The 25107-nt window shown below is 40.3% G+C and overlaps 1 protein-coding gene across 2 annotated transcripts in view; it reads left to right on the top strand.

Moving 5' to 3' along the window:
- LOC111144971 (pantothenate kinase 1) overlaps positions 1-4236 on the top strand; it is a 110483-nt gene extending 106247 nt beyond the window's left edge. For both annotated transcript variants that reach the window (XM_022499607.1, XM_022499606.1), the window contains one exon: positions 2743-4236. In XM_022499607.1, coding sequence (XP_022355315.1) covers positions 2743-2802 — 60 coding nt within the window. In that variant the 3' untranslated portion in view covers positions 2803-4236. The remainder of the gene's footprint in view (positions 1-2742) is intronic.
- The last annotated feature ends 20871 nt before the right edge of the window (positions 4237-25107 follow it).

The raw sequence follows: 25107 nt of genomic DNA, 5'->3' as shown, positions 1-25107 counted from the left end.
CACGCTTGTGCGCTCTCTCTCTCTCTCTCTCTCTCTGACAAATAAATAAATAAATAAAATCTTTTAAAAAAATTTATTGTAAAAAAAAACTCTCTACTTTAACCATTTTATTTTAACATAAAACATATAAATGTTCATTCACTCACCAATTTCTTTGATGTAGGACTAAGGCTTATTTTTGACCAGGGGTTCTGCTATTACCCTTTTTTTCAAAATCCACAACTATTACGTGCCTCCTTTGATTTCTGATTTATTTTTTTAAAATGGATCAAGAAGTTAAAGATACCTATGAAGCACTGTGGTTACATAATCCTAGATTTTCCCCTTAACCTTTCATTGGTGGTGTCCACCTAAGTAAAGAGTAATGGTTTGTGACCGCCTTTTTCAATCTTTTTTGAGAATTTAACTGGATTTTCAAAGAAGTGACCGATTTATTTTGTACTCTTTTTACAGGTTTAGATGGTATATAATTAACTTAGATTATGACATTAACGTAAAACTATCATAAACAAATCTGAGGATAAACACAGCTGACTCTTGGTAAGCAGACGAGTCCACTGGTGAGAACAGAAGTGCTGCCGCTGCTAAGAGCAGCCTGGTGGCCCAGAGAGCTGGTGTCCTTAGACATTAGCAGTCTCTCTGCAGAGGATATGGACATCAGTTACTTGAGAGAGCCCCTTCTATCGAGTTTCTAACAATCCTATAAATCAGGTTTCCAAGAGTAAGTGAGGACCTTCCTCTCTTTTCCCTACCTCCTCTGCCACCTTCTTTAAAATCAGTACTGTAGAGAGCAATTGTTTGATTATCATGGGATGGAGGGGGAGGGTTGGTATGTAATCCCTGGCATTTACTGTAGTAGAAAAAACTGTGAGAGAACAAATAATCACAAACTTGTAATGAATAACTACTCTGGCATTTTTCTCATCTTCAAACCAAATTATTTATCTGAAAAGCTGCCCATGTATTTTTAAGTTACTTAGATTTTCCTAAGCCCGTATTTTGTTTTCTTAAAGCAGATAAAACAGTAGGAACTTAAATATTAAAGAGTTAAGGCCCAGTGATAGAACTTAATACTTAAACATAATACTAAAGAAAGCCTGATTTTTTTTTTTTTTTTTTTTGAGCAGGCTTAAAGCATGGAGTGATAGAACTTTTAGGGGGTGAGGGGACTGGAGTCCCAGAATTTTCAACCCCTCCCCCAACCAGAGCACCTCCCTTTTTATCTACTTATTTATCATTTCCACATAAGATTTTGTTTGAAAAAGGAAAAAGCACCTCAGCTTTAAAGAAGCAATTAAAATGAAAAAAGAAAACCACTGTTCCAGTTCAGCTAGAGTTGCCATATTTAGTGATTTAAAAAAACAGGACACAGTTATTTTATCTGGCATTTATCTATATTTTATCTGGCAACCCCAAGTCCAGATTCTCTTCAACTAAGGCAGAAAACAAACTCAGGGAGCCATCAGGAATTAAAAGCCATCCACAGGGTCACATGGGGAGTTAGTTGGTGCTAAAATAGGGAGTGAGATCCCACATTTTGGGGAAACTCACTTCCGTAGGTGAAAACAGTCACATTAGCTCATACAAACCTAGTCACTGTGGACCGTGGCTTGACTTTGCGTATAACTCAGTCTTTATGGCCAATGAAAGTGGAGCATTTTCATAGCCCCTTGTAAAGATCTCTCAGAAGAGGCTCTGCGTTCTTAAATTCACTCTGCTGTAGGCAGGCCTTCCCAGAGGATACCTCGGACAGAGAACTTTTGGAAGGCACTGGGGCAGCGGTTTTCCTGCCCTGCCACAGGAATCCTCACTCCCGTTGTCTCAGTCATTCAACTAACAGGATGGAGAAGTCGTCAGCCAAGCAGATAAGACAGCATCTCTTGACTGACAAGAGTCCTTAGACAATGACTCTACGTCTCCATCTTTGTTTTAGCCTTTGTAATGTGGGGTGATAATATTTGTCTCATAAGGTTATTGTGCAGATTAAATAAGTAAATTCATGTAAAGTGCTTAGAACAGTTGTTAGGATCTAATGAGGCCTCAATACATGTTAGTTGGCGGCAGCCAAAGCAGAGATCCTGTCACATAACTGCCGGTCCTGGCACACCACCACCCAATTGGGTTGGTGACCCCTTGAGTCAGGCAACAGGAGTGGAGTCTCAGACTTTTCAGAAACCAAGTTCTCCAAAAAAATTTTATTTTTCAGTTCCTTTCACTTCCACAGAAACATGGGCTCTTATTTTACAGATGAGCATAGGGCAGCTCTGGTTGATTAAGTTGCCTTTCCAAGCTCTGCTGAGGGGTGCTTAAGAGTTCTCACCGGTGACATACAACTTTGAAGTCCGACGGATTTGGGCTTGGGCCCTGGCACAAGTGTGTGACCCGGAAAGGGAAATTCACTTTATTACCTTCCATTTCTCATCAGCAAAATGGGAGTCATAGTATGAATTTTGCCCTGGCACAGGTTAAAATGCAGTCATCGTAATTCTAACAGCAGCCTTCGTGGGGTCCGACGAGGTGCCAGATGTTTCCCTTAGCGCTTTATTTACATCAGTTAACGTAGTTAAGATAGAAAAACAGGAGTATCTAATAAATATTACGACTATTACTCTAGGGTGCATGGTCGAGTTCAGGTTTTAAGCTTTTCTTACTTAAGGGGCAGCATTCCTAGAAGTATTCGACACAGTAGGCATTTGGCTGTTCAGAGATCATCGCGGGCACATTTTCACATTGCTATTGTAGGGTTATTTTGGAGCTGTTGGGGCGCTGCTGGAACTGTTCAAGATGACTGATGACCAGTAGTGATGACCGGCGGGTGGAAGAGCCTTCTGGGAGAACAGAGAACTCAGAGCTGCTGCTCTCAGAGGAGGGAGATACCGCTGTGGGACGGAAGCCAAGCCATTACGGCCAACGAACCTGCTGGATTTGTAAATAATTTAAAATCCTTCTAGCTGATCTTTTACTCTTGGGTTTTGAGCTGATGATTCAAAATGGGGAATACAAGAGTTTTTTCTGTATACGGTATTTTTAAAAAAAAACAAAAAACATTTGTGCAGCGAGGCCAAACGTACGAATGTTATGCATTAACCTTGAAAAGTTGAATATGTGTAAGAAGGACCCGAAATGTAAGTGCTGTTTATTTTTCTTCTGGGGTTTACTGATCAGTGTGGTAATTTTAACTTCATTTAGTAATGACTCTAGGAGATTCTACCTTTACTTATATTCTTCATGACGTTTCATGATCTGCTGTTGGTTTCAAATGAAACTACAAATCTGGCATGTTTTACTGTGAACACGATTTTGTTTGTTTGTTTATATACCTTTTCTCATCTTGTTGTTTTTTTTTTTTTCCTGTTGGGATGTCTTATGGAGAAAGAAAGTCCTTCCCCCTGTTTCTGTCCTCAAATGACTCCCTCTCCTCCTCAACACCTTTCTCTAACCCAGTTGTTCGTATCAATCAAGGTGCTGACCAACTCCATACGAAGTTAAGCACGAGATGGAAAGCTCTCGAAAGTGCCCTTGATGAGAAAACTCTGAAAGTGTTCACGAATTTTATGAGTCAGGCAAAAGTTGAAAATGACACGCAATTTTGTCTTAACCCTTATGAATATGCAATGTTTTGTTGGATTTATTTTCTGTTAGGTTATATTAAATTGAAATGTTTCTCTGATGAAATGTCCTCGCTCACGCCCAGCCTATGAGTGGCAGCAAATCCTTATGCAGGACTTTGGAACTTCCCAGGTAAAGTCTCCCAGTAGATTAACTGTTCACATTGGGAGATGGGGGAGAAGTCACAGGTTGAGGTGTCAGGTAGTAATACCTATTTGTTTTGTACACGTATGTACATAGGAGCTTTGTAACAAGGCATCTTAAATAATAACATTTTTTCATTTGAAATATTTCAAACTGAAAACTGTATTTCAATCCCAGTTTCTAATATTTAAAAAAAAATCATGATACTGATCTATCGATACATATTTTTTTTTCTTTTTCGAAAGATGTTATTGGAACTGATGGGTAACTTTCAAATGAGAGTCTTGTACAAATACTGAAACGCATGAGGTCTAATGATTTAGAACTGAGTAATCTTTTGAATTGAGCATATTGTTGAAAGGGATTTTTGAAGGCAGTGCAATTCCTCCATGATGAATCTTTCCTTTTCTGCCTCCTGAGCACCATCTTTAATTGCCATATCTTCAAGTCCTGAAGAACTTGATGTTAATTGAAGTTCTCACTTGTCTGGTTGAAATAAAGCCTGTTTCTGTTGTGATGTTTTTAGTGTATATGTTATTTTCATTTCTTAATCTTCATGTCCATATTATCTGCTTCTGTACCATAAAATGAATGTGTTGTATTTTTGCTACACTACATTTCATAATTTGAGGCTTTCACATAAGGGTGTCTTCAGTTGAAGCTGTAACTCTATGCAGAGATTTTTTTTTTCAATAGCTTTATTGTTCTTATATAACTGACTCATTGCCAATATGTCATTACTATATTTGGTAATTCAAAAAAATTTTCAAAATTTGGTCATCACAAATACATTTTATTAACTTCCACCTGGCTTAAGAAAATTCAACCAGCTAAGATGTTCTTGAAAAAAGATAAGTGTAAAAATGTACAGATGATCTACATTAGTGCCTTTTTTGACTGTTCCCTTCTATCAGTCCTACTCTCCTCTGTCAGGGAATAGTAGACTTTGGATATGGTTCTGCAAAAGGAATCAGGGCAAGTTAATGTAATTATATAATATTTTAATTATCTGGAACCACTTGATCTTTCATTGCAAATGTGTAAGACATTGGTTTAGCTGAGAAAATCAATTCTTCCACTACACAAATATCAGTAAATGTTGGCTACATACAGCCAGCCTTTTTTTTTTTGTAATGAGAAACGTGTAGCCTGAGGAATTTTACATTCACTTGAATCATAGGCTCAACATTAAGAAGGAACTTGACGAGACTAAAGAATTTTTATATTGCACTGTGTGAATTCAAGATGGTCAGGTAGTCCAGAGTATGGTTTTTAATTGTGAGACAGTTTCAGTATGGCTCTTGCTCAGTCCTTGCCTAGCTGTGTGGACAACATGCTAACCCTCTCTCTAAACCTTAGCTTCCTTATTCATAAAACAGGACAAACAGTTTTCGCCTCCATAGTTAAAGAGCCTAGCACAAAGGCTGTCAAACAGTAAATGGTAGCTACTGGGAAAAGAAAAACAGATGTTTTAAACTAACATGTGAAATCAGTGGTATCTACCCTTCTAGAATGTAGGGAACCTATTTCAACACATATACAGATCTCGCTGTGCCAGTACCTGTCCACAGCTCTGAGTGCACAATTCCAAAATTCCAAACTCTTAAAATGTATCCTGACAGTCACTTGACGGAAAAAGCTGACTTGAGTATTATTTATCAAACTCTGTAGGACTCTTAGCATGTTTTGGTGCAAAGCTTCTAATGTGTTTGATTACGGGGTACTGCCCCAGGCTCTAGTGAGGGCTCTACTATGGAGTGGACAATTCTAAATTTTGAAAGACATCTGGTCCCAAGAATTTTAGATCAAGGGAATTGTGGAGGTATGGTTGTATTCTACAGTTTAGGTAGTATATGTGGGTTCAGAGTCCCTTTGTTGGGAACTCTTGTTACAGGTAATTTATGCTTGACATCATCTGGTCATACAAGGAATAAGAAGTTCCTTTGTGCCAGGAAGGAGCTGAGGAATTTCCAAGAGGAATTGGCTGTAACCCCTGCCATTCAGCAAGGAAGACAGATCTCAAACCAGTTCATGTTGTAAAATATCACAGGTGTCATTCGTTCATTCACCAATATGTACAGCAGTGAACAAAACAAAGACCCATCCTCACAGAGCTTACATTCTAGAAGGAAGACATATAATCACTAAGTAGATAATGCTAGATCAGTACTACAAGGAGAAAATGAGGTAAGGTAAGGGCTGGAAAGGAGGTAGTTATATTTACAAAGTGGAAGGGAAGAGATTCTTCTTTGGTAGAGTGGTTAAAGACAACTTCTCCTACAAGGGGAGATGTTCGAGCAGTCAGATGAAGTTGGGAACATACCGTATAAATACCTGGGAGATCATTTTTTACTCCTGGCAAATGAGAATGAAGGTTTTGAAGAATTGCAAGGATTCCATTGTAGGCCACTGTGGGCCAGACCCAATATGAGGGCTGTACGTGAGAGTAGAAGCTGCTCCTGAAGGAGGAATTGGTCACTTCTCCTGGAAGAGAGGGCTCGAGAAGTTTCCATGGAGTCTTAACCAATGAGTAGAGACCACTGAGTGGGCCTGGAGAGGAGGGCTTCAAAAGCAGAGAGAGCAGGGTGAGAGGGGCATTGAGAGATGAAACAGTGGTCAGATTATTCAGGGAATTAGAAGCTATTTGCTTCTGTTGGAGCCTTGGTTAGGGAGAGAGAAACCAGATACTGGGAGAGAGGAAACCAGCCAGATTATGGAAGGACTCCTATTCCATGCTAAAGATTCTGGTGTTTTCTGTAGTCAGTGCAGAGCCATCAAAGGGTTTCAGGTAAAGTGAAACTAGAATTAATCTGGCTTCAAAGTGATAATAGAACAAAATGTCCTACTGAGGTAAACGGGTAAACCAGTTATTGTGCTTTTGAATACATAACACCATTTTTATTATCATGTTTACTTTAGTTCCTCGATTGTGCCCAGCCTCATGCAGTAGCTGCTTAGTTAACCACATTTCTCTGTAACTAAGAGGGTTATATAAGGTCTTGAGAATTTTCCCACAGGACCAAGGCTGCCAATAGCTACAACCCTGCTATGATTCTGTTTAGTGACTAGGGAGATTTCAACATCTGTGATTACCATTAACTCTGTTCCTTGCAAGAATTGTTTGGAGAGAAGGCTCTTTTTCTCCCAGTGATCAGATGACCCCAAATTTGTGAGGAAAATTTAATTAACCCACATTTTCTACTGGGTCTACCAGATGCTCATGATCCACTCTTCATGGATTTAATTTTGACTGAATGCCTGTGATCTGGGAGGCACTGACTGGGTAACTTTCTGGAGACATTCAGTTGTAGGACACCAAGGTCCCTTCTTTCATCAGGCTTCCATTCTCATGAGGGAGGTAGACTTTAAGCATTCGAGCCAACAAATAAACAGGAAAATAGCGGTTAGTGGTCAATGCCGTGAAGGGAAGAAAAACAGGGTGATGTGGCAGAGAGGAAGGCAAAGGACTTCCTTGGTAAGCTGGGCATGAGATACAAATATGAAATCATGGCCTCAGCATTTGAGGAATGACCCTCAGGTGTTTCTTGCTTTCATTTATTACTACCTCCTCAATGAAAATGAAAGATGTTATTGGGAAACAGTTTGAGAGCTAATTCATTTTATTTTACATAGAATATTTAATTTAGTTCCCATATGAATTTAAAACCATATGTTACATGAAACAATAGATTAATAATGCCTTCTTTGTACTACTCACTCATTTTATGAAACAATATTATTTAGGCTGTTCCCTTGAATCTTTATTGTCATTGCCTTTGTCATGGCCAGAGTCATTTCTGGTTTCCAGAGCACACCAAGTCTGACACACAGCACTTTTTGAATCTACTTATGATATTGACGCTAGACCTTTTTTTTTAACCAAGCCAGAAGCACCTATTCTCACAATGACCTCACTTACTTGTTTCTATTTTCCAAAAGGTGTTATATTGGTGATGCCACAGTGTAACCATTTATGTAGTGCCTTTTATGGTCAACTTTAAAAGGTTAGTTTATAAGTATTCATCACTTGCAATACAAAAATAAAAGAAAATTTGTATTAAAACTCTTTGCCTCTTTTTATGCTCACTCCATCAGGTAAACGCCAAACATTCCAAATTGGAATTAATTGAGGTGATTTCAGTTAATGTTGTCACCAAATAATTCTCAACCAGTCTACAGATAGAATTCATCTTCTTACATTTAAGTATTTTTTTAATTTTAGTAAGTTTTATATGCATATAATCTAAAAAGTTTAAAAGTTCCAGAAGACTATGAAAAGACTGCAGTACCCATGTTTTCTTTTTTCTTTTTTTCCCCTCTTTCTCTTTATACTTTATTCATGACAAATGGTGCTTTCTCGGGTGTAAAAGCAAAGCCAAGGGCAGGAAAAGGGTATACTTGGACATGTCAGACCACCAAGGTTGTAGCTAAGACTCATAGCCACAGAGACTGTCCTGGTTGGAGGATTTTGGAGAGGGGTATGCTCAGCATTCCAACCAATGATGCCTGTTTGTATTTTTGATCAGAAACTCATTCTTCAACATTGGCCGCTGGTCTGTCTTGTTTTATTTCACCATTCTAACCACAGCAGCTTCCCAGAGAAAGGGTAGGGTGATAAAGGGAAAGATTTGAGTAGCTGTACGTCTAAAAATTTCTAAAAATATTTTTATTCTATGCTCATACTCAATTGATAGTTCCGCAAAATAAAGAATTTTGGGTTAGATATTTTCCTTCAGGATTTTTGAAGGCATAGCCCTATTATTGCCAAGTGTCCAGCATTGCTGTGAGAAACACTGATATCATTTCGGCTCCTATCTTCCTATGTGACTATTTTTCCTCTCTTTTCTAGAAGCTTTTAGGAATTTTTCAACTTCTGGTTTCAACCCTAACATGTAAAGAGCTTACAATTCATCACCCCCATCCTTATAAGAAAAAAGCTGGGGTACCTGGGTGGCTTAGTTGGTTAAGTGTCTGCCTTAGGCTCAGGTTGTGTTTCTGTGGTCCTGGGGTCAAGCCCTGCATCGGGATCCCTGCTCAGCAGGGAGCCTGCTTCTCTTTCTCCTTCTCTGCCCCTCCTCCCTGCTCATGGCTCTTTCTCTTTCTCTGACAAATAAATTAATAAAATCTTAAAAAAAAAAAAAAAAAAAGGAAAAAACTAAACAAACTGAAAATCAGTAACTTTTCTTGGACCTATCAGAGAATCAAGGACATAGAGCAAACTGCCACATTGAAATTTGAAGAGACAAGAAATAACAGAAAATCACAGCTGAAATCAATTTACCTACCACCCATAAACTGGTAGGACACTTAAATGGCAATTTTGACAAACATGGAGGCTGACTAACATAAGAGTAAGAAATTCCTGGGTACCCACGGTCTTAGGGAGGGTCTCCACACTTTCAGGGCTTGTACCTCTAAGAACCCCATCCAGTTCTTGTGGTGGAGAGCCAAGAAAAACTCTCTTGTGTCTCTGGTGTGGGGGGTGGGGGAGTAAAAGAAACCATTTTGAAATACATCTAGAGTGCTCTGCATGAAAAAGGGCTGTTTTCCAGGAGACAGGAGTTTATCAGAGACTTCTCTCACCCCAGGGTGAAAGGAAGTTACCTAACGTCAGCCTCCTGCTGCATCCCTATCTCAACCAAGGCGAGGGGAGGGGTTGCTGGGGAAGAGGAGGGAGAAACATATTTCTGAGAAAACAGGAATGCTGGGAAACACTTGAGACCACAGCCTAGGGACACAGGCCCACTGAAAGGAAGACTGAGATTTCATCTTCAGATTATGGATACTTCCCCTCATATCCTACCACCACATCACCACAGCTTCAGTATAATAATGGTGGATTGCAGCTGAAAGAGAGCTGTAAGGTGCAGATTCTATTTAATAAGAACTTATTAGGGAAACTCAAAGATAATGGAGAGTTAAAAACAAGGCCACAAGAGGAAGTTGAAGCTTCTGGTACCTACAGCTATAGCAAACATTAAATGCAGCCCAACTCCTAGCCAGAGTCACATAAACCTCACCAATAAGCCATCTTACCTCAGTTTCTATTACATAATGCATCTCATGTAGCTTTCAGTAAAAGATTATATGACATGCTAAGAGGCAAGAAAAAAATAGTCTGAAGAGACCAACCAAGCATCAGGTACCAATAGGACATAGATTTTGGAATTCGCAATCAAGGAGTTTAACATAAATATGATTAATACGTTAAGGACTTTAATGGAAAAAGAACGATAACTGATTGGCAATGTAAACAGAGAGATGGAAAAATCTAATGAGGAATCAAAAGGAAATCCTAGGAATTAAAAATGTTGCAACAGAAATGAAGGATGCCTTTGATAGGCTCATCAGCAGACCAAACATGGTCTAAGGAAAGAATCAGTGAGCTTGAAGATTTGTCAATAAAAACTTCTAAACAGAAATTCAAACAGAAAACAGAATGAGAAAGATAGCACAGAATACCTAAGACCTGTGGCACATTTCAAACAGTGTAACATACACATACTTAGAATGCCGAAAAGAAGAGAGAATGCAGCCAAAGAAATATTTGAAGTAATAACAGTTGAGAATTTTCCAAAAATAATGACAGATACCAAACCACAGATCCAGGAAGCTTCATAATCTAAGCAGGATAAATACCAAAAATCTATACCTGGGTAAATCCTTTCAAACTGCAGAAAATCAAAGACAAAGAGAAAACTTTGAAAGAAGGGAGGAGTTGGGGGGACTGTACATGTCAGGGAACAATGCTAGGACCTGCAGTGGACTTCTCAAAGACCACACAAGTGATAAGAGAATAGGTTAAAAATATTTTAACTACTGAAAGAAACTTCACCACATCACCAGTAGTCTGAAAATCTGTAATGATAGGCCTTAGTATGAATGTATTTTCATTGACTCAGCTGGTTCCATAACGGATTCCTTCAAACTAGAAATTTGTATCCTTCGCCCCTGAAAAATGTTTTAATATTATTTCTTTTGTAATTCCATCCCCTCTCTGATCTCTCTTTCAGGAACTACTCCTGTTTGGATGTTGGACTTCCTATACTGGTTGTCTAGTTTTCCTATTGTTTTTCTTCTATTTTTCATCTTAATCTTTTTGCTTCATTTCAACTTTATTTTCCAGCTCTTCTATGGAGAAGAGCTACTCTTTCTACCATCAGGCTGGAGTTCGCAAGGGCTCTTTTCATGCCTTTTTTTAGCCTGTATTTTATTTCTCAAAAGATAACATTGTCTTTTAAGTTTTTACATCTTTGAATAATCACTCCTCCAAGTTGCTTTTTCCTGTGTTTTGGTCTCTGTCTTTCATTTCAGAGGTTTTCCCTAGACGTCTTGTGATCCTCCACTGTGTGACCAAAAGTTGATTGAGACTTTTTTTTTTTGAAGATTTTATTTATTTATTTGACAGACAGAGATCACAAGTAGGCAGACAGGCAGGCAGAGAGACAGAGGAGGAGGCGGGCTCCCTGCTGAGCAGAGAGCCCGATGCAGGACTCAATCCCGATGCAGGACTTGATCCTAGGATCCTGAGATCATGACCTGAGCTGAAGGCAGTGGCTTTAACCCTCTGAGCCACCCAGGCACCCGAAACTTTAAATAAGGGGTAGAACTTGTTGATTGGACTTTATCTGGCTCAGTCATTTCTTTAGAGAGCCTCCCTGTCAGTATCTTTGGATCTTTCCTCTGGGATTGGTGATATCCTCCAGAGAAGTTGCTTCCCAGGTACTCTCCAAAGGTGTAAGCTTGACTGCAGCATTCTGGGAATGGGGCGGAGGGAGGAATCTGAATGGTCAGAATCAGAGGCAATGGGGTACTCTGGAGCCACCTGCTGTATGCGTTTAGGCAAGTTAACTTCTCGGTGATTCACTTTCCTCTACTGTTAAATGCAAACAAAACTTGTTAGGAGTTTGTTTGCAACTGTTAAATGCAAACAAAACTTGTTAGTATATGTGAAATGTTGTAGTGAGCTTGAAGATATGTCAATAAAATCCCCATCAGGGGATGGATCCTTAAAAATAGTTGTCCTCTCAGAGTCTCTTACAAGACTTCCTGAAAATTACCTCTTAAGAATTTATTTTTTTAAAGATTTTTATTTATTTATTTATTTGACAGACAGAGATCACAAACAGGCAGAGAAGCAGGCAGAGGGAGAGGGGGAAGCAGGCTCCCCGCTGAGCAGAGAGCCCGATGCCGGGCTTGATCCCAGAATGCTGGGATCATGACCTGAGCTGAGGCAGAGGCTTTAACCCACTGAGCCACCCAGGCGCCCCCCTCATAAGAATTTAGGCAAAGAAATATTATCAAGTGAGAAAAAGCTTTTATAATTAAAAAAATAAAATAACATAGCCCCAAATTATATGAGGCAAAAATGGGTAGAACTGAAGAGAGGAATAGAAAATTCAGCAACAGGTGGAGATTTCAATATCCCTCCTTGCAAAGCACATAGAACAATTAGTCAGAAGATCAACAAGAAAATATAAGACCCGAACAACACTATATACCAAGCAGACTTAACAGACATCTATAAAACACTAGCGGAACACAGGAAGACCCTATAAGGCAGCCGCAGAATGCACCTTCTCCTTCAGAGCACATGGAGCCATCTCCAGGATGGACCACATGCTTAGGACATTCAACCAGCCTCATCAAGCTTGAAGAGATTGAAGTCATTCTAGTTATGTTCTCTGATGACAATGGAATTCAATTAGATGGCAATAACAAAAGAAATTTGGGGAATTCATAAATACATGAAATTAATACACGCCTAGATAATCAATGGGTCAAAGAAGAAATTACAAAGGAACTCGGAAAATGCTTCGAGATCAATGACAATGACAATACATGTCGAAACTGCACTGGATGCAGTCAAAGTTGTGCTTAGGGGAAGTTATGGCTGTGAATATTATTTGTCTGTAAAACGGAATGATGTACGGATGCCTATGACAGCATGCACAAAGTCTGAAAATATTATGCGGAGTGAAAGAAGCCAGTCACAAAAGACCAGGTATTGTTTGAGTCCATTTATATAAAATGTCCAAAATAGGCAAATCTATACAGATAGAAAGTAGATTAGTGGTTTCCTAGGGCTAGGGGTTTGGGAGAAATGAAGAGTTGCTGCTAACAAAAAAGAGACTTCCTTTTTTGGGTGATGAAAAATTGATTGAGGTAGTGGTGGTTATACAACTCAACTAGAAATCTTTGAGTTATACGCTTTATTTTTTTTTTAAGATTTACTTACTTATTGGGGAGAGAGAGAATGAGTGAGCACACTTGGGGGGCAGGACAGGGAGAGGGAGAATCTCAAGCAGACTTCCCACGGAGCATGGAGCCTGACATGGGGCTCCATCCCACGACCCATAAGATCATGACCTGAGCCCAAACCAAGACTGGGACGCTCAACCGGCTGAGCCACCGAGGTGTCCAAAGTTATATACTTTAAATGGGCATATGGATTTTATTCCAGTAAATGGGCATATGAAGTATATTTCAGTAAAGTCATTTTTCAAAAGCAAGTTAAATTCAAAGATTGAAAAAAATCCTTTGAATATTGCACAAAAGTGAAAATACGTATGTTAATAATTGGCTGTTCCTTTTTGACCTGACATCATTTTTAATTTTGTTACATAGTCTTCTTGTTATTTTGCTTTTCCACCTTCTTTTCCTTGTACATTTCTTGATTGATCACATTTTTAGACACAACCACCAAGTGCATTTAGTAAAATTTGTGTGGCCCAAAGCTGATGTGGTGACAGTAGGGACACTGTGATATAAAGGCAAAAAGCCTCAGCCCCAGTTGTGTAAATTGCTGGGTATTTTTTTGTTTTTGTTTTTTAAACAAATCGATTTCCTTTTTGCAGTTGCAGATTAAGGAGAGTTTTAAATTTTCCCTTAGGTCATAAAGCAACATGAAAAAACTGGACCTTTCTTAATATATTGCACTTTCTCTTCTCTCTTCTCTTCCTCCCTTCACTCAGTTCAGTGAGATTTACTGTTGCTATTTTAGCCAAGTTTGGCATCTGAAGAATTTATGCCATTTGGCCTCCATGACACGGCTGAAGAATTGTGTCTATTTTAGCACATGCCGTATGTGAGACAGGTGGACCTTGTGTGTCTTTAAGAGATAACTAAATTTTACTTTTAAAGAAAACTATAGGGGCGCCTGGGTGGCTCAGTGGGTTAAAGCCTCTGCCTTCGCCTCAGGTCATGATCGAGCCCCACATCTGGCCGTCTGCTCCTCAGGGAACCTGCTTCCTCTTCTCTCTCACTCTGCCTGCCTCTCTGCTTACTTGTGATCTCTGTCTGTCTAAAAAAAAAAAAAAAAAAACTATAAATTCTAAAATAATTGTTTTCCATTAACTAATCAGGTTTATTTACCCTGACATAGTAAATATGTTTTCTATTCTGTTCTCAGACTGTGTTTTCTAGACTGTTTTCTAGCATTTATGTTGTGTGTGTGCGTGTGTGTGTGTGTGTGTATGTGTTGTATATGTGGTGTGGGGGGAAAGAGACCCCAAGTTAACTGTGCAAGTAATGAATCTGGAGTTTATATCAAAACTGTAATTTTGGGGGGCGCCTGGGTGGCTCAGTGGGTTAAGCCTCTGCTTTCGGCTCAGGTCATGGTCTCAGGGTCCTGGGATCGAGCCCCGCATCGGGCTCTCTGTTTGTTGGGGAGCCTGCTTCCTCCTCTCTCTCTGCCTGCCTCTCTGCCTACTTGTGATCTGTCTCTGTCAAATAAATAAATAAAATCTTTAAAAAAAAAAAAAAACTGTAATTTTGGCAGAGTATATTTTTAAATTAGATATTTGAATAGTTTGGCAAGTGACACATTATTTTAAATACAGACCAAAAGTGTTTTTGTACTGAGCTCCAGAAGTGTGTGGGTTGAAATTAGGCAAGTTAAATGCAATTGTGAATTTTAAACAGGAACAGTTTTAAGCATTCTCCTTTGGAGTTTGATTACTAGTTATATTGGATTGATAAATTTTGAAATGAGCAGTCATTCCTGTCTATCTCTGTGTGTGCCAATATCAACATTGAATTTATCAAGTAGTTATTTCACAATGTTTAGACAGGCAAACCGGAGGGGAGAAGGGAGATCCTACCCACACAATTTATAGCAACTTTTGGTTGTCTAGGAAAATTGAGTTTTATTGGCTCTGCCCTGAACACTTAGTTGATTACACAACTCTTCCCATCATTTAGCCTGCGTCCTACGGTCCATGTCCGACCTCCGCTGGCTGTGGTGGTCACAGTGATGATGGTGAATGGAAGCGTGAGGTGTGTGGGGCAAAATCAGGCTGTCGGGATCTCTGTCCATTACAAATTTTGTTCTCAGAGAACCCTAAGGACAGTTTCATCTGTGGCAAAATCTGTTTGGGTGGCCATCGAGAAAGATACTACCAAGACGTAACCTCGCTTGGATATAAGAAATTAACATTTTTAAAGGGTAGATGGCATTAAGATTGGTTTAAAAAGGAAACACCAAACTGCCTAGTTTTGGGATGCTGAGCAAATTCGAAATACCGTGGCATACACACTCTAAGACCTAGGGATTTATAAATTTGTTACATAATGTTAATTACTGATTAATTACTGCTCCTGTTCGAAGGCTAGCTTGTATTCACTGGTTCAGTGCCACAAGAGAACTTAGGTGGAAGCAGTAAGTCTTGCCAGTGCACCTCAGGAGAAGTTAACTTTGATCACTCAAGTGGTAAATTGCAAAACTATGCTAAAGGCCTTGCCCAAAGCCAGGCCACCAAGTATGAGAAGTGGAAATTAGGCTTTCCACTGTCATTCTAATTTTAAAATTCCCAAATAAATGCTAAACAATTGTTTAAAAAATATCCCTTAGGAAGGTGCCGGATCTTAAGCCTTCTTTGAACTCCCTTCAACTCTCACAAGGTTGTGACCTGGCACTGAAGGAAGAGGGAGGGCTGGGAACAGAGATGATTTTTAACACCCTCCAAACCTGAGCTTCTATGAGGGGCCCTGGGTCTGCCCTTTCAAAGCTGCCACATGGGAATAAAAGGTGTTGACATGGAAAGGAGTTCCTAACAATGACAGCACTGAGAGATGAAGCCCTCCTGTGCATGGCTCTCCTCCAACTGCCTTGAATCCACTCAGACAACGAAGGAGGTGGGGGTTCCTAGCTTCACTGGCCAGGGGAAAAGACTGAGGCTCGAAGAGGTAAAGAAACACTCCCCTGATCTCTTGCCAATAATCCAGAATCCTGAAACGGCCTTCTGGGGAAACTCAAGGCTTCTTTGGGTCCAAGTGATCCAGATGTTTGCTTCCATTCTCCAGAAGGGTTTGTGTATGGAGATAAAGCCTGGCTGTGCAACTATCATGCCTACAGTTCATCTCACCGAAATTTCTTCACAAGTTCACATTGGCTGGTCTGAGATCCTAGCTCAGGTGCCTTCCTTCCTTGTCATTCAGTTAATATGAACATTCTTCCATTTGGCCTTCTTTCTTTGTTCTTCACACTTCCTTCACATTCTACACCAACACTGATGCAGACCAGTACACACTGGAGTCCTTATAAAACACACAACAGGGACGCCTGAGAGGCTCAGTCGGTTGAGCATCTGCCTTCAGTTCAGGTCATGATCCCGGGATCCTGGGATGCAGCCCCACATCCCAAGATGTGGCTCCCTGCTCAGTGGGGAGTCTGTTTCTCCCTCTGCCTGCCGCTCCTCCTGCTTGTATGTGCTCTCTCTCTGACAAATAAATAAATAAAAATTTCAAAACAAAACAAAACACAACAAAATGTATTGACTAAACTTCTGTGTGGTTAAAATATATATTTTACCTTGTCCAGGAAAAAATACTTGACTCTACAAAATACTGACTTGTCATTGTGAAGACCCATGCCAAAATTACTTTTGTTGATTTCTGTGTCAGTTTTCTTTCTTATGAAATGAAATAGATGTTTTCTTTTCTTTTTTTTTTTAAGATTTTATTTATTTATTTGACAGACAGAGATCACAGGCAGGTAGAGAGGCAGACAGAGAGAGAGGGGGAAGCAGGCTGCCTGCTGAGCAGAGAGCCCAATGCGGGGCTCGATCCCAGGACATTGAGATCATGACCTGAGCCGAAGGCAGAGGCTTAACCCACTGAACCACCCAGGTGCCCCTAAAGACAGTTTTCTTTTTGCAAATCAAATTCTTTGTTCTCAAACTTAGCCCAGCACAATTACTTTAGTGGCATTTCAGATGTCAGATGGCTTTTATTGAAGAAGATGCTTATAATATTGAGTATCTTAAAGTGTGGTATAAGCCACAGGTCTTAGAATAACCTGGACAGTTTGCTTAAAGGGGGACTTCTCTCAAGACCTTCTAAATCCAAAACTCTGTGACTGAGGTCCCAGAATGCACTTTTTTTTTTTTTTAAGATTTTATTTATTTACTTGAGAGAGAGAGCAGGCAGAGAAGGGGAAGAGGGAGAGGGAGAGGGAGAAGCAGACTCCCCACTGAGCAGGAAGCCCAACACTGCCAGATCCCAGGACCAGGGTATCATGATCTGAGCTGAAGGCAGGCACTTAACCGACTGAGCCACCCAGGTGTCCCCCGAGTGCATTTTGAAAAATCTTCCCAGATGACCCTTAAATACTTAAAATTTGAGAATCCCTGTACTAACGGTTACATTGCTACAAGCATTAAAAATGATTTGCAGACTTCGCCCAAAGCTTCCTAATTCTTTGGCAGGTCACACCCAATTGTGAACACAGTGTCCCATCTTGTCAGTTCACACAGAAAAACTAACACTGGAGGCCATATCACCCACGGGCACGTCGGTGCAGGCCAGGGAACTCACAGGCCTAGGCTCACGGGATTGCTTACCATTCAAGGCAGTCTGTAAGACAAACAGTTAATCAGCACTGCCCTAAAGATATAATCACCAGATGTAAAATAAAGATATTTTTCAAATTCCAAGCATTTGGGGATGAAACAGGCCTCCAGGAAACCAGACAAAGTGGGATCAGAAGTTGTTAAGTAACATCCGCTCACATGACCCCGTGGTCCTCCCATCAACAGGGCCGCCTGCTCAGGAGATCCCTGCCTCCAGTTTTACCCTTAAAAACCCTCACCAGCAAGCCATCAAGGAGTTCGGGACTTGTAAGCATCAGCTCCCCATTCTCCTGAGCGGTGCCACACCAGTGAACAGCCAGTCTTTCTTCAGTTCAAAAGCTCAGCGTCCATTTTTAGTGGCTTGCTGCACATTGGGCGGGTGAACCCCCCCTTTGGTTCGGTTACAATGGCAGGAAAGCAGCCTTGTTGGGTGGCCAATGGCTGATCAAACACACCTAGCGGCTGTCTCAGTGTTCAGAAGGATGGCACCACCTCAGTCAGCCGCGGCTACTGGGTGATGACTGTCACTCCCTAAAACAATACACAAACGTGTCCCCGCACAATGTGGAAACAGATTTTGCCAGTGCCATTGTGGCGCTGTTTTACCCCCTCCTGTCCCACTCCCACACTTCTCCAATACCTCCTTTGGCCTCAGAACGTTCTCAGTTGAGTTTGCAAGGGAGAAGGAATCTCTTAGCTCGGTAGTTACCCTGCTTCAGAAGGAAGTTCCCCGTTGGTGAGCCACGATCCTCTCTCCATTGGCAGTGACAAAAGACATCTCCACAAGGTCAGCCTGCCCTTGCCCGTTGCTGTCGTCTCTGATTACTCAAACACTTTGCATGTTCTAAGCCTTCCCCAAACACAATGGAAATTTTAAGGACGAGTGGCACAGAAGCTTAGAGATTCCATTTTTTCCAAAAGGACCGTTGTCCTGAATAGCAGAGGCAGGGCTGAGGTCTGCTTATTTTAGGCTGTGGGAAGCCAGCAATCACTCCTTGAAATCACGTAGTCCTTCACCTAGAGAGCCTCCCAGTTTTCTCCAACAACAGCAAGAAAAATGATGACCAAAACCTCCATTTTCTAACAGAGAGCATGTTTATAAAGGTTTCCATGACAGACGTTAAGCTAATCCCAGTTTGTTAATCACCAGGCCGCAAAAGGACTATTGGATTCAACAAGTGTTTATTAATTGCTTCTTGTGAGCCAGATGTTACATTTAGTCCCAAAGCTCATCTCTGGCTTGGCACAATCCAGAGCCTGACAGATATCTTTCCATTTCCTCCAAATTTAAACATAAAAGTAATCAAAATTCATTACTTCTTCTTTTTTTTTTTTTTTTTTTTTGGAATAATTAAGCCACTGTGGAAGACAGTATGGATGTTCCTTAAAAAATTAAGACCAGAACTATCATCTGAACCAGTAATTCCACTACTGGCTATTTACCCAAATATGAAAACACTAATTCAAAAGGACACATGGGCACGCCCCCCCATGTTTATTGAAGGCTTATTTAAAGAGCCAAATTATGGAAGCTGCCCAAGGGTCCATCAATAGATGAACAGATAAAACAGGTGTACTATATCTATACAATAGGATATTATTCAGCCATAAAAAAAGAATGAATTCTTGCCAATTGCAATAACATGGAGGGTGCTAGAGAGAATAATATGAAGCAAAACAAGTCAGAGAAAGACAAATGCCATAGGATTTCACACCTATATGGAATTTAAGAAACAAAATGAACAAAGTTAAAGACAACAAGACAGAGAGACAAAGCACAGAAACAAAAACAAAAAACTGGACTATAGAGAACAAACTGATGGTTACCAGAGGGAGGTGGGGGGTGGGGTGGATGAAGTGGGGAAGGGCTTTAAGAGGACACCTTGGCTGATGAGCACTGAGTAATGCACAGAAATACTGAGTCACTATATTGTATACCTGAGACAAAGAGAACACTGTTAACTGCCTTGGGATTAAAATAAAATTAAGAATTAAAAATAAAATGAAAATAAGTAGTGCTCTCCATGAACTGAGACAAGAAGAGGGGTTGTTTTAAATTCACTGGGCACTGAAATGCCAAAATTCCCAAGTGACTGCAAATCACTTATTCATTTGGTATTTAGGTATCTTTACCAAACTTAATTTTTAGGACATCCTGAAACCATGTCACTTTGAAAAAACCTGTACCCTATTAAATTAAAGATTATTCAAATAAACATATTGTCTTCAACTCTTACTATGTAATTGCTAAAATTTTTCTCCCCAGGGTCTTTTAATTTATCTAGAACTAGAGACATGTGGTCTTTTTTCTCACTTAATGAGGTGATAATGAAGTGAAAATATCAAGAAAAAAAAAAGGCTTACTTTTTGTTCTTAGTCTGTAAATTTATGCTATATTATTCTGAAAGCGTAAGTTCCATCATTTTGAAAGCTTAAGCTATCTGAAATCATTTCACAGCAGAGATATAGACATGTATCTACATTTAGGTCGACGCCGTTTCATGGACTTATGGTGTGAGTTTATGGATGGCTATTATATCTTATCATTAATAAACACTTCTGTTATATTAAAAACCCTATTCAAACTGAGCTTCCTTTAATTGTTACATTTCATGCAAATACGACTTCCTAAAACTTCCTTGTTGCACTTCAGTCCAGAGTAATGAGGTATACAAAATCCCAAATGATTTTGACACTTGAACCAATTACAGCACTGAAGCCAAGCCTCATTGTTCTTTAAAGTGGCAGCTGGCTGTGTGAATGGCGGACAACCCCCGGCGGCCCTGTCCGTGCACTAAGAACTGGCATCTGTTCAACCTTTTGAGGCACATATTCTGCTTCCCAAGTCAACACTACCTCGTGATTATTTCTCTCTCCTTCTCTCTCACTAGCTTTTTTGTTTGCTTGCTTCTTCTCTCTCCCCTCCATTTCTTTATTTCCAACAATACTTTCCTGAAGGTACTGAGACAGAGAATGGGGTATAAGACAGAGACTACTGCTTCCAAGAAAGGTTCAGGTTGGTATTTGAATCAGTTAAAGGCAGAACATAATCTCTTCCAGTCCCATCCATGTTGCTACAAAAGTTGGGTATTCATCCTTTCTGATGGAGTTAGGAGAAGGGAGTTGGGGGAAATTGAAAGGGGAGGTGAACAATGAGAGACTATGGACTCTGAAAAACAATCTGAAGGGTTTGAAGAGGTGGGGGGGTGGGAGGTTGGGGGAACCAGGTGGTGGGTATTGGAGAGGGCATGGATTGCATGGAGCACTGGGTGCGGTACAAAAACAATGAATACTGTTATGCTGAAAATAAATTTAAAAAAATGATTAAAAAAACAATTAAAGGCAGAGGCTATAAAGAATGTTCTAATCACAGGACTACACCACATTTTGCTGTTTCAGTCAAATCGGGATTACGCTGGTGATTAATAACACACATTGATGAGAAAAGTCAACTGGCGTGATTACCAAAGACAAATTTTTCTTACTTTAGTGAAGAAACAGAATAGCATAAAATTGACATTTACGTTCCATTCTACTGGAAAAGGCTTTCCAGCCTTTTATATATATAAAAAAAATCTTTATACGTTTTGCTACACATCAAATTTGGAAGCGTATGCTTTAAAAATATGCTATTAGCAAAAATTCATCTTGGTAGCTGGTTCACATATCTATTGACGAATATGGAGCCCTTGTGTCACTCATGATTGGAAACAGATGGCAGCCGGATGCTGGCCCCCTGCGTCGATCACCAAAGTGATCTGTTTGGATTTCCTTAACATTTTGCTGCTTTGAAGTTTGAGGGGACATCATTTACCCTCTTTTACTGTGTCCTTGGAAGAATAAAGAAGGTTTGGAACGCCAAATCGGAAATGATGACTCTGAAGATACGCACAACTGCTCAGGGGAGTGAGCAGAAGCGGCCAAAACCCTCAGGACTCTTGCCCCCCCTCCCCTTCCAGCTCACTCACTCTGTCCTCCAGTGGGGACATTATCTTCAGCTTCTAGGTCTTTGGAGATTTAGTGTAAGTCAAAACACAGAGAGAATTCATTTTCTTCATCAGAAAATGAGTAAGAAAATGAGAGAGGACTGTATAAAGGCAAAATACATGTTGCCCCCATTTCTCTCCCCACTTCAGCCATAGAAACCCAAGAAGTCCAAATTTTGGTAGACTCTTAATGAATCTAGGGTTTGGCACTGGGTATGGCACACAGTAAGCACTCAATAAATCTTGCATGAGTGAGGGTTTCCTCCACTTAGACTTTCCTCTGCTTTTTCGGGCTCACTGGTAATTTTTTAAAATTTGTTGTGTCTTCTCCATCCATTCAACTAAAAGATATTTCCCAAGAGCCACCTAAAGTCCTCATGACAATGCAAGGAATTTGACAAGTATTTTGCCTAGACATTTGATTTCTACCCACAAAATTTTATTATAAAAATACACATCATTCAATCTCTCTCTCTCTTTTTAAGATTTTACTTATTTGTCAGAGAGAGCGAGCACAAGCAGGGGGCGCAGCAGGTAGAGGGAGAAGCAGGCTCCCCGCTGAGCAGGAAGCTCGATGCAGGGCTTCATCCCAGGACCCTGAGATCACGACCTGAGCCGAAGGCAGATGCTTAACCGACAGAGCCACCGAGGTATCCCAGCATCATTCAATTTTTCGAGCATTTTTTTTTTCTGTTTAGTATTGAGTAGTTTTCTACAAGATACATGTTTTGCTAACGAGGCCAAGAACCATCTAGATGTTTCAGTCAAGTGTTAAAAGTCTGCTTAAATGTTTGGTCTGTGATAAAGTCATTAATGAGCTTAGGAATCTCTAGTGAGACTTGTTAGAATGCGGATTCCTTGGCCCTATCTGCATAGATATCAATTAACTTGTCAGGAAAGGGATTGGGTCGTCAGTATTGTTTAACTCTCCTTAAATGAGCCTAAATGTGAAATCAGGGTTGAGAGCCATTGGATTCAAGGCAGCAAAGAATACTGAAAGTGAGTACTCATAACATTGTATCATTAATAAACATTAGTGAGAACTGCTGGGTGTTAAGACACTGTGTCAGGTGAAGGCAACTAGTGAAAGCTTTTCTGAGCAGAAGAATGATGTGGTCTAAAGCCTGTTTCCTTTGAGATCCCTGGGTGGCTCAGTTGGGTAAGCGTCCAACCCTTGATTTCAGCTCAGGTCATGATCTCAGGGTTGTGAGATTGAGCCCCGTGTTGGGCTCTGAGCTGGGTGTGTAGCCTGCTTAAAATTCTCTCACTCCCTCTCCCTTGTCCCTTCCTCCTGCTCTCTCTCCTTCTCTAAAAAAATAATAATCAAGGGGCACCTGGGTGGCTCCATTGTTAAGCGGCTGCCTTTGGCTCAGATCATGATCCCAATATCCTGGGATTGAGCCCCGCATCGGGCTCTCTGCTAGGCAGGAAGCCTGCTTCTCCCTCTCCCCTTCCCCCTACTTGTGTTCCCTCTCTTGCCATCTCTCTCTCTCTGTCAAATTAATAAATAAAATCTTTAACAACAATAATAAAGACTACATTTTCATAAACAAATAAACCATGGCTCTTTTTGTTGTTGTTTTGCCAATTTAAAAATTATAAAAGCAGGGGTCCCAGCTGGCTCTGTCAGTTGAGCATGCAACTCCTGATCTCAGGGTTGTGAGTTCAAGTCCTGTGTTGGGTATAGAGATTAATTTAAAAAAATAATTAAAAAAAAATAATTTTTAAAAATTATAAAAGTAACATAACCTTCTTGTGATAATTCAGTAACACATCAAATGAGAGTTCCACCTTACCCCTGTTCACCCTCCATGTCCCCAGAAGGAAACACTCATGGCAATTTGGGCTATTATGTTTCCAATTGTTTTTCTGTTCTTTTGCATGCCTAGGTACTCATGGAAATATGTGATCTTAATCTTACAGATTGGTTATGGATATATACTTGTATATTAGAAATATAAAAACAGGGGCTCCTGGGTGGTTCAGTGGGTTAAAGCCTCTGCCTTCGGCTCAGGTCATGATCCCAGGGTCCTGGGATTGAGCCCCACATCGGGTTCTCTGCTCAGCGGGGAGCCTGCTTCCCCCCCGCCCCGTCTCTCTCTGCCTGCCTCTGCCTACCTGTGATCTCTGTCTGTCAAATAAATAAAATAAAAATCTTAAAAAAAAAAAAAAGAAATATAAAAACATGCATGGGGGCACCTGGGTGGCTCGGTGGGTTAAGCATGTGTCTTTGGCTCAGGTCTTGATCCCAGAGGCCTGGGATCAAGCCTCACCTCCGGCTCCCTGCTCAGCGAAGAGTCTGTTTCTCCCTCTGCCCCTCATCCCTCTCATACTTTCCCTCTCACTCTTTGTCCCTCTCAAGTAAATAAATAAAATCACACACACAAAATAATAACATGCATGGGACTAATAAACACGAAGTTCAAGATAAGGTTATTAGGGGAGAAAGGCATAGATGAACATGAGGTGGTTTCATATGTTGAGAAGTAAGCTCGGTTTGGAGGAGAGTGGCTTTTATGTTATTATCTATACTTCTCTAAATGCATGAAATATAATATAAATCCATGCTTTTATTGTGTGTTGAAATACATGTTTAAACGTATTTTGATTTTAGAACAGCTTTTTTAAAAAAAGATTTTATTTATTTATTTGAGAGAGCAGGAGCAGGGGGAAGAGGGAGAAGCAGACTCCCCACTGAGCAAAAGGACCAACGCAGGGCTCCATCCCAGGACACCAAGATCATGACCTGAGCCAAAGGCAAACGCTTAACCAATTGAGCCACCCAGGTACCCCAGAACAGCTTTACATTTAGAGAAAATAAAATGGAAAGATAGGACAGGGTTCAGATAGTACAGGGCTCAGATGCTAGAGGGCTCCCATATATAGTGTACTGGTTTTCTCTCTCGTAACATCTTGCATTAGCAGGATACATTTGTTACAATGATGAACCAATATTATTAATTAATATTTTATTCAGAGTTGGTAGTTTTAATTAATGTTCTTTTTCTGTTCCAGGATCCCATCCAGGATACTACCTTATATTTTGTTATCATGTCTTCTTAGGCTCTTCTTGTTTTGAATTCCTTGTTTTTGATGACCTTGACAGTTTTAAGTACCGGACAAGCATTATGTAGAATGTCCTTCAGTTGGGATTTGTCTGGTGTTTTCCCATGATCGAGCTGGGGTGATGGATTTGGGGAAGACCACAGAGGTAAAGTCCATTCTTATCACATTATATCAACATGACATCACTGATGAGGTTGGCCTCGTCACCTGGCTCATTGTTAACGGTCTTGGGTTAACGGTGGTGTTATTTCTATTTGTTTTTAGTTACATTTAATGTTAGGCATCAAGAAAGATACCTTATTGAGTAAGATCATGAATCACGACTTATATTGTTCTTAATTTATACTGGGATATTACCACCTCTAACTTTAGCAGATGATATCTATCAGGACCTGTTCTATCTTGAAGTGTGTGTGTGTGTGTGTGTGTGTGTGTGTGTGTGTGTGTGTGTG

Source organism: Enhydra lutris, unplaced genomic scaffold (assembly GCF_002288905.1).
Source record: "Enhydra lutris kenyoni isolate GAN:26980312 unplaced genomic scaffold, ASM228890v2 scaffoldscaffold12, whole genome shotgun sequence".
Classification (NCBI taxonomy): domain Eukaryota; kingdom Metazoa; phylum Chordata; class Mammalia; order Carnivora; family Mustelidae; genus Enhydra; species Enhydra lutris.
This window is presented reverse-complemented; position numbering and strand designations above follow the sequence as displayed.